General features: G+C 30.2%; 3 protein-coding genes across 5 annotated transcripts in view; 1 reads left to right on the top strand and 2 right to left on the bottom strand.

Annotated features, from left to right (window-relative positions):
* Nucleotides 1-2,286: 2,286 nt before the first annotated feature.
* On the bottom strand, nt 2,287-6,873 carry LOC105368395 (uncharacterized). The gene is made up of 4 exons (XM_011507404.1): nt 6,795-6,873; nt 5,405-6,083; nt 4,042-5,089; nt 2,287-3,487 (listed from the first exon to the last, which is right to left on the bottom strand). The coding sequence occupies exons 2-4, from the start codon at nt 6,074-6,076 to the stop codon at nt 2,295-2,297; spliced, it is 2,913 nt and encodes a 970-aa protein (XP_011505706.1). The 5' UTR covers nt 6,077-6,083; nt 6,795-6,873; the 3' UTR covers nt 2,287-2,294.
* Nucleotides 6,874-6,967: 94 nt separating this feature from the next.
* Adi1 (acireductone dioxygenase 1) lies at nt 6,968-8,650 on the top strand. Of its 3 annotated transcripts, XM_011506807.1 has the most exons (5): nt 7,411-7,467; nt 7,552-7,599; nt 7,865-7,981; nt 8,144-8,323; nt 8,452-8,650. In XM_011506807.1, exons 2-5 carry the CDS (start codon nt 7,582-7,584, stop codon nt 8,590-8,592), a joined length of 456 nt encoding a protein of 151 aa, XP_011505109.1. In that variant the 5' UTR covers nt 7,411-7,467; nt 7,552-7,581; the 3' UTR covers nt 8,593-8,650. The 3 variants fall into 3 exon arrangements, with proteins under 3 accessions (XP_011505108.1, XP_011505107.1, XP_011505109.1); XM_011506806.1 differs by lacking the exons at nt 7,411-7,467; nt 7,552-7,599 and adding an exon at nt 6,968-7,110 and having other exon boundaries at nt 8,144-8,291; XM_011506805.1 differs by lacking the exons at nt 7,411-7,467; nt 7,552-7,599 and adding an exon at nt 6,968-7,110.
* Nucleotides 8,651-9,759: 1,109 nt separating this feature from the next.
* The window catches only part of RnrS (ribonucleoside-diphosphate reductase subunit M2), a 4,657-nt gene continuing 4,020 nt past the window's right edge, over nt 9,760-10,396 (bottom strand). Inside the window, 2 exon segments of the mRNA XM_011506804.1 lie at nt 9,760-9,932; nt 10,241-10,396. The exon segment at nt 10,241-10,396 is cut by the window's right edge and continues 10 nt beyond it. Coding sequence (XP_011505106.1) covers nt 9,774-9,932; nt 10,241-10,396 — 315 coding nt within the window. The 3' untranslated portion in view covers nt 9,760-9,773.

Here is a 10,396-nt window from a genome sequence, read left to right as displayed (position 1 = left end):
CAAAATGTTTGAGTGCACGCGGACGCGCGATGAATGAGATTTTTCGACAAAAAGAAATTATAGAAAAATTATATGTAATTGTATATCGATCATACTGTAAATATAGTGGCATATAATTTTCTTTTCGTCATCTTTTCGATGCACGTCTATATACATACAATTGTACTTGGATATTGTGCAGGACGACAAAGCGAACAAAACTATTCACGAATCACAGTGATACGCGCATTGGTATATAGCCAGGTTTTCTTACCTAAAATCGGTAAATATTTGTACGAATCGTAGTGAGCAAATGTTTCCTTATATTGGCAATTATTTGAACAGTGTAGCCTTTGCCTTATCAAAATTTGTATTTGTACGGAAAATGAAATTGTAAATATTTGTTAGATTAGTGTAATAGTACCTTGGAAAAGTCGACAATTTACTACACTAGGTTCTGTTAAAAATAAAACAAAACAAAAAAAAAACAAAAAACAATAAACAAACGTAAATAAATAAAACAAAAAATAATGATGAAAGAAAAGAAAAGAAAAGAAAAGAAAAGAGAAGAAAAAAAAAAAAGAAAAAGAAAAACCGAAGGAAAGAAAGAAAAGAGAAAAAAATGATTCCTTTATCAGCGTAACACTCGATTTGTCAATGTTTCGTTCTAATGGGTATCCTACGCGTATATACAAAATTTCTTTTATGATTTTTATATCGATCGTCTAGAATGAATAATTTCACTTTTGCCAAGACAATTTTTATTGGTTTACCGTAATAGTAATAATAATAAATAAGAAGAAAAAAATTTTAAAAAATATGAAAAAAAAAAAAAAAAATAGAAAGAAAAAAAAAAGAAAATATCACGCGGGTGACGAAGTTAAGGGGAGGTTGTATTAAGTGGCATTTTCTACTTGATTATTATAATAACGAGAGGAGAAGCTACTGTCGATGCGATTCTTTTTATATAATCTTTGTATTGTTTTTGGCGCTGAGTTTTCGTCATTGTATACGCTCGCGATTCTTTTTCATAAACAAACGCAGATTAAATACAAATTGATAACCCCCCCCCCCCAGCCTTTCTTTACTATCTTTCATTATATTTGGAAATATCGCACAAATATAATAATCTCTAAAACACAAAGAGAATAGATAGATAGAGGGGGAAGATGAGAGAGAGAGAGGGGGAGAGTGGGATGGCGAGGGGCGGTAAAGGGGGGAGAGAGAGAGAGAGAGAGAGAGGGAGAGAGAGAAAGCAAGAAACCTAACAACCACAGTGAAGTTAAACTGATATTTACGGACAGTTCTGTGCAATAATTGCGTTTCTTTGAGCTATGTGCCCTGCCTTCATTTAAAAAATTTTATACCGTGTATTACAGTGAATAATAAACTATTATTATTATTATTATTATTACTAACTTACGTACTCACCACCACTTTTATTTCATCGAAAAATGTTGTTTTCATGCTCTTTTCCAAATTAATGTCAAAATTCTCATTATCCTCCTATTTACTTTCCTACGTCATATTTGTCATTATCATGTTTCAGTCATTTTTTTTTTTTTATTTCTTTTTAATACACCAATTGACATATTACAATTATCGGCCTATACAATGCGCATAAATTATCATCCTCTTATATACGTATCAATATGGTAATTGAAATTTCCCACGATATATGTTTCATTTGACAAAAGAAAATATTGTTAAGGCATGGACGAATTATCATCGCGTCACGTCGTTTTATAACATTAACGAGGTATTATAAAATTTTGCCCGCATATAATTAAACGTAATGATGTTTCTCATTGCCATACGCCATAAGTTGATTTCTATTAATAAACATAATTATACCGGGCAATTTTAAAACAAAACATTATTAAAATTCTTAGGTCAAATCCGTTTGCAAAAAATACTCATTAAATTACAAGTTATCAATATTAGCATTGATTGCTAACGTAACGTAATATAAAGCATTATGACGTTACATAAGCAATTATATTTTGCACAATTTTTTGACAGATTTTAAAATACCAATTTCCTTCTCGATTAGGCCACGTAATATTGCGCAAATACAAAGTATTCCTATTCTTTCTTTATAATGGGGCTTCGAGTGAAAATTGTACAATAAAAAGTATCGAGTTCTTAAACTTTCACATCTTTATTACTTTATAAAAATATTATAAATAATATAAAAGTAAAAAAAAAAAAGTAAAAAAAAAAAAAAAAAAAAAAAAAAAAAAAAAAAAAAAAAAAAAAAAAAAAAACAAGAAAACAAGAACTTTGCGAACGGTATATAGAAGAAATATTTACAATTATTTCGATAGATAAACATCGAGTTGCTTAATAAAGTTTTCAATCTCCATACTTTCATTATCGTGTATAATCCAATTCACAATATTATATCCAAGCAAAAATTTAATGGCTATCGGAGAGTGTTGGCCACCAAAACTATTCATTTCCTTATCCTTTCTTTCACAATTGCGACTAAATAGCTTTAAGCTTATTAAATAATCGCTGCACTCCTTCACTGGACTCCTCCAATCATCTAAAAGCTCCGCGTAATCATTCGCAATCGCTGTGCACTTGACGCTGGCTTCAAAAATTCTTATATGACTATTTAGGCTTTTGTAGATCGCTCGCGTGTCAACCTCGCGCTTCCTCAGCCGTCTCGCCAAAAATGCAATCAAGCAATTAATCAGGAAGCTTATATTGCTCAAGCAGCCGATATGAGGAAATTCAAGGCACAGTAGACACGTCTCAAACGTTAAGCGAATAATATTGTTGAAGATATCCGTTGTGCTTGGCCATTGAAGGAATTGGCCACAGGACGCAATTATTTCGTTCGTGTACTTCCTGTATCGCTGCTTTGTGCACTTCAGAAGCAAATATCTCAGCAAGTGCTCTTTATCCAGGGCCACGTCATTTTCCTTGGCGATAGAAATTTTGCTTCGATAGAGGCTCGCAAATATGCCAATTATATCGAGCAAATTCAACGCATCGGCATTACCATTGCTTAAGCCAAGCATAATCATGTAATAATTCGAATATACATGCTCGCTGCTTTTATCGAAATCGGTGAAGCATCTCTGCAGCTTGAAGATCACGGCTATCAGGATATCGACCGTATCCTTGCGAATATCATTGCTATTTAACAGATGCACGGCTATTACCTCCAATATCGTAGCCAAATCAGGTGTTTGATTAAAGTCATATTTGCCAATGAGCTTATCCAGTTCGACGAGAGTGGCTTTGAGATAAACTTCAGAATTTGCACTTAACAAGAGCAATGGAGTGAGTATCTCTTTCACCGTTTCTACCATGAAAAAGCAATCTTCCTTCAAGCTCATCAGTAAATGAGCAAACTTGTTTATGGCCCACGCGGGCTTTTCCAAGCAAATCTCCTGTAATACTTTTATTACTAAAGCAACGGTATTTGGCTTCTCCCTGTTAGGCTCTTTTTTTTCTTTACGCGTAGCGCTCCATTTTTGGTAGAATACTTTTGACTCTGAAAAATAACGTTTAAACAACTTTAGTATTGCCGAATTTTAAGGAAGAAGACAGAGAAGAAATGCTTGTTTTTTTTTTATAATTGTATAATCAAAAAAGCGTATGCATAGAAAGTTTGCCAATCACTTTATATCCATCCATCTTTGCTGATTATATTATCCTGTCTTAACATACACACATAATTTTTAATATATAATTTATAATAATAATAATAATTTAATAATATTTTATAATAATATTTTAATAATAATTTAACAGATAATTTGACAAATATTATTGTCAAAGGCTAGGCTGAAATTGAGCGTATATATGTTAATAAGGAACATTTCTACGAATTTCTTTGTTTTGAATTAATAAAGTCTCGATGATTATTCTATACAAATAAATGATAACTAATAAAGAAAGCTTTAACGATAAACATTAGCATATGATTTAGTTAATAATTTGTTATTGTTAAAATGTTGGAAAATTTTAGATTCTAATAGTCGAGGAAAATGCTTTATTATTACTACTACCGTTAATTCACCAAATTTACTTAATAATTAAGCGAACCTTTTTCTTTATTATGAAATTCTTCGTACAAGGACTCCATTATCGTGTCATAATTGCTCGGCAAACGTATCCTTAACATATAATGTAGCTTCGACAAATTACTATAATTTACGTCCATAAACGAATAATCAGAATGTTTGATTATCATTTTCAGTATGACTTTTAAAGTAGATTTGGCATTCAAACATAAAAAATACATGATAACCGCCATTTTAGATGTCGTATTAATGTATGGATTTGCAATTATGTGCCGTTCAAGGCTCGCTAAATCAAAGATAATTTCCATTCTTTCATTTTCGCAAAAGTGAAAAATACAGTATAGCGTTAGCTCATAGAATAGACTAATGTTTAAACAAGACATGAGCTTCACAAATCTGGCAAAGCTTGTCAAAAGCTTTCCCTCTAAATCCCACTGCTCCTGCTTACAACTAAGTTTTTTGGCAAATTGCTCGATAAGGTTTTCGCAAATCTCTTTACTCAATAAAGAAATGTCAAATTCCTTACAATTGGCAAATAGACTAATCATGTCGTCTACGTTTCCTTCACAAGCGCCATCCAATAAATTTTCTGCCTTCCGATTATTCGTTGGTTCTGGTTTGAAAGACAACAGATTACAGAATTTTATTAATTCAGCAAACTTTGCAATATTTGAGTAATCGTAATCCTTCAGATCATTTATAAAACTATCCGATTCTAAGCCAATGGCACGTTGCAAGGTCAAAGATGTCTGTTCTTCGTCGTTGTACTCTACCCAGTCCATCAGCATATCGCTGGTAATTTCTATCCCTTTATTGAACAATATCGTTATCAGTTCACGATCAATTTCTTCAAGTATCTCTTGAAATACTATATTATCAAGTTTCTCAGAATATATTCCATCTACGGATATTAGATTGTACCTGTCCATTATTTCCCCCTCATGTTCGATACTTTCAAATTTAGCCAGCAAGCACCTCTTTACCATTTTAAACATTTTTTTCATAAAGATACCATATATTTTGTATCGATTAGCTTCCGCATCGTTTTCAGGCTCAAGAAACCTAAAATGACAATATTGATACAATTAATATAAAATAGATGAAAATGTATACGTTAGGTCAAGGATAAAGTTTCAGTTGGAAAATGTTGGTGTACAGCTATATCGTAGCCCATGCCCATTAATTAGTAAAAATTTCACCAATAATTTCAAAGATTATTAAACATTGCAGTATTCCCCACCCGTTCCTTATAACCATATGATTTTTCTACAAATTTTCTAATGTGTGAGAAACAATTTTGCGCAAGTATTAATTATATTGCTTCGAGCATTATAAAAATAATTCTCATTTATTATTTCTGAGTATATATTTTACGTTTCATTCTAAGATTTTAATGGCAAATAATAAAGTAAAAAAAATAACCTTTCACTGGTGAAGTACAAAATAAGTTCTTGTAAGAGTCCGCTCAGCTGCTTACAATTTTCAATAACATTTTTACTAACATCTCCAATGTCTCTCGTAAGGATAAATTTTTTGTAAGTGTTAAAAATACATGACGTTAGGAAGTCGGATGCTCGCAGAAAATTCAATGAACCCATACATCTTGGTAAAATTTCAAGAATATCAATGCACAAGACCAAAGGAAAGTACAAAATAGATTCTCCTAGAATATTCTCAAATCCAATATTCCATAAAATTTCTATAAATAGGTAGGGAGAGAGGGGCGGTTGTTTGTCAGATATATAATAAATAGTCGCGTTCTCAGCTAACGATGACATCGAAGCAAAAGTTGTGTTGCAAATCAAATACTTGAATGCGTTAATTTGTAATTCGGCCTCATTCGAAGAATTTCCCTCGATCGGTGTGCAAAAGGATTTACAAATATTTTTTATATCCAAACTTAACGTTCGTATGACACGTAAATTTTCATCCGTCGAGCGAGACGTAATATAACGTAACGTCTGCTTTTCGTTCCACAATATACTTGACTTTCGTATTTGACCGTATAAATCATCTATGGTTAAGGCAGCTCGCCCGTCATCTTTTTTTTCATCCATGTCTATACTGCAATAGAATGAAATATTAATTTAAAAATACAATGAATTAAAATATACTTAAGTAATAAGTGCTATGTACAGCTTTAACGATGCTTGGCATACAAGATCTATTAAAATATTTATATTAATCATTAATCGTATAGTTTTTGCGAATCATTGGCAATGATTTTAAAAATTTCAATTAAAAAAAATGTAAGTAAATTTGTATAGCGACATATTGTAATTACATCATTGAAAATGATGTTCATAATAGACTTTTGTATAAAAAGAAAAAGAAAAAAAAAAAAAAATAATAAACACCTAACAAGTTAATGCCAATTCAAAAGTAAATCTAAAATATTTTTAATCTGTTTAAGTATTACACAGATAGGATGATAATCTAAGTCACTTATAAATAATATTTATTCAAAAACTCAGCAGCATTACAGGAAAAGGTGGGCACCTGTGGCAGTCTTATCTGATTTGTAATTAAATTCGTAAACATTGTCTAGAGCGATTGTATAACGATATAAATATAACTGACTGATTATTCAATATTCAAAGAATTTGAAAGATCTCTATTGATATATAATGTCCCTCCAAGAATCTCAATAAAATATAACAGTAGGAGCTTCTTAAAATGAAAAAATCAATTTTCCCAATAAATGGCCAAAGATAATTTTGTACCAGCTTATATTATCTTCGATTAATCGTACGTTATACTTATCTATCTACTCACAATATATGATGAAAAAAAATTGTTGAATAAGTCAACAACAGAATCGTAAGTGATTGTAAAAGTATTTCTTCTCATTAATTAATACTTCACTTTAAGCACAATAACCTTAGTAATCGGCGGACTTCAGTAGAGTTTATTTCGAATAGCTTTAACACTTAAATTTATTTTCACCATTGTTGTCAAGTTTTCCAAAATGGTACGATGCTGGTATATGGAGGAGAGCTCGTTCGACCAGCGACTGGAACATCACTTTGATCCCTGCCAATATTTGAGTTTATTAGAACTCTTTGATTGCACCGGAGTCGAGTGCTTTAAGGTTATAGGTTATTTAAGCGACACTTTATTTACACTCTTAGGGTAATCATTTCCCTCGCATACATCCAAGCCAAAAAACTCTTACCGTCAATATAAATATATATATTAAAATATGTAAATATATATTTATATTTTAATGCAGGCGCGCACAGCACACACGCACGCACACTCGCGCACATGCTTATGCGTTCGTTTACATTACATTACATTACATTAGATGCGTTCGTAATCATTCCATCGCTACGATCGCTTAAATTGTTTTCATTCAATTTTATTTCATTATTTGATTTGATTGTATTAAGAATTTATTAAAAGTAAAAATCATTTCTGCTTAGTAGAGATGTACAGTAACTAGAAGGTAAATATAGACTTTATATGCGTTCGCTTTCTTTATACAAAGATTAGATAATAGTTTAATCAGCTTTTCTTCTTTATCTTATAGAAAATACGAATAGCAATGCCAATTCTATAAATGGTGTCTGAAAAAAAAAAGTAAATTATAAATGTATTTAAATTACAGATATTGTTTTATCATTATCGCATTAAAACTTTAGAAAGGATAAATTTCTATTAAATTTCACCGTCGTATTTGTAACACACAACTATATATATATATATATATATATATATATATATATATATATATTCCAAAAGTCTTAATAATGAACATAAATTCAAATGATTATTTCGGAAATTGAAGTATTTGATATTTACTTTGTAAATAACATATTGATTGTATTTTAATTTATCTTTAGGTCGATCACGAAAGCTATGAAACCGATGAAACTTTAAAAAACTTAAGAACCGAACGTGGCTACACATTCGAGGATGAGATACACTTCCACTCAGGTTCGCCTAATTATGAAGAAAAGGTCAACAATTTCACTTCAATATTACTTACATTTTAATTCTTGTACGGATGCACATAAATGTTGATTCGCCATTATAAAAGCACTATCTTATCGTACAATCGACAATCGACAATCGATTTAAGTTTAAAATTAATAATGTTGTTACTTTAACAAATTTTATAGCTACAAAATTTTTATACCGAACACTTGCACACTCATGAAGAGATTCGATTGATAGTCGCTGGTTCTGGTTATTTTGATGTTAGAGATAAAGATGATAGATGGATTCGCTTAAAAGTTACGGCTGGAGATTTAATAATTATTCCAAGTGGTATTTATCACAGATTTACCTTAGATGTTAATGTTAGTAACACACTGAATATTCATTTTTATATTGTAAAATATCACATAGATTTGTGCAGTTAATGCATTGTAAGAATGTTTTACAATTTAATACGGTAACAAATATAAGTTTAAATCATTTGTTTTAGAATTATATAAAAGCAAAGCGCTACTTTATTGGAATACCAATTTGGTTGCCTTACAACAGACCAGCCGAGGATATGTTTTGTCGAAAAGAATATTTGGAACGTCTGGAACAAGGTTTCAAAGTAGAACGCTTAAATGCATAAACAATAAAATGTAGATTTAAAAACTATCAAAATTTATTATCTATGTAATATATTTGGCGCTTGAGCCAAGAAAAACATGTTAAATAAAGTTAATAGTGCAAATATTAAAATTAGTCTTTTATTATAAATCAAACATTTAAATCGAATCTTGCGATAATTTTGTATCAACTATTAATGTAATTTATATGATTTTAAATTTTTAAATTGTAAAGCAACTGCTAAAAATAACATAAAAAGATGCGATATGATTAAACGAAAGAATTATAATACGTAAATTAGACTATAGAAAGCATTAATAAAGTAATTCGAGATACTTTTAATTCTTAAGATAAATATATTTCTTTCGCTATTATTAATGTATTTAAATACTATGACGGTATTATTATTATTGCGGTTACTAATTTACTACCATTATTACTACTACTACAACTACTAGAACTAGAACTACTACTACTACTACTACTACTACTACTACTACAATTACTACTACTTATACGATAGTTTAGTGTCAATTAAAATGTTTTTTAAATGCAATATAACTCAATCTTAACCTTTTCCACAAACTGTTCGAGTCAAGTTCATTATTTCCTTAATTTATTTACATTCTTACAAATTTGAATCTATTGATAATGAATAATTAAGTGTCTATCGGCATCTTGTGCCATCATTTCATTTTCCTATAATAATAATAATAATAATAATAATAATAATAATATATATTTATTTTATCAATGTGATTAAAAAAAAAAAAAGAAAAAAAGAAAAACGAAACAATTGTAAATACTTTTTAAATAGCAGTTGATTAGTTTTGCGGCCAATGTTATTTTTATATTTTTGATGTCAAAATCATAATTCAGAATAGAATTATTATTGTCAATATTGCAAAACGCTTTGAAATTTTGATTACTTAAAATACTGAATAATAAATTTAAATGATTATAAATAAATTAACTTTAAAATATTACACGTATTATCAAATGTACAAATCGAATAATCAAATCACATACAGAACAATAGTCTCTAATAAACATTTTATACACATAATTGTCAGATAATTACATGTACGCTCGTATACATGTAAATTATTACTAAAAGAATGCACTTCCAAGGCATTATTGACAACTTTTTCTCAGAAAAAGTCTGCAATTCCTCATCCCAGAAGATCTAATTTACACGACATTTTAAAAATCCGCTTCGAGTGTAAAATTGCTTGTTCCAGCATTTCTTTCGTGCATGACACCCCATTTTTGATATTCTCCAACCTTCTTCTCAAAGAAATTTGTCTTCCCTTCCAATGAAATGTGCTCCATAAAGTCAAATGGATTGTCAGAACCGTAGATCTAAAATTAATTATTAAAATTATTATTAGGGCGTAACACGTGTAAATCTTCAAACGCAATGGAGTAAATTCAGGCAAGTTAATAAAAATTAGCCACTCCACGCTTTATACCACTACATACTCCATCGTTAATACTTATTGTATGTATTCGACAATAATTATGAAGAGCGCAATGATAAGCATTGGATAGAAGGGTGTCGATCGATCGATACCTTCATAAGCATTAGAAAAGTTATTTAAAATTTTAAATTGTACTTTGGTGCATGCAAAACGACACACACACACACACACGCGCGCGCACGCACATACCTTGGTACATCCTAATTCACTTAGTAATCTATCTGCAACGAATTCAATGTACTGGCACATGAGCTTACAATTCATTCCAATCATTTCTACAGGCAAGGCGTCGGTTAAAAATTCTTGTTCGATAACAACTGCGTCTTTAATTATAGAAATAATTCG

Source organism: Ceratosolen solmsi, unplaced genomic scaffold (assembly GCF_000503995.2).
Source record: "Ceratosolen solmsi marchali unplaced genomic scaffold, CerSol_1.0 scaffold6, whole genome shotgun sequence".
In the NCBI taxonomy this organism is placed as follows: domain Eukaryota; kingdom Metazoa; phylum Arthropoda; class Insecta; order Hymenoptera; family Agaonidae; genus Ceratosolen; species Ceratosolen solmsi.
This window is presented reverse-complemented; position numbering and strand designations above follow the sequence as displayed.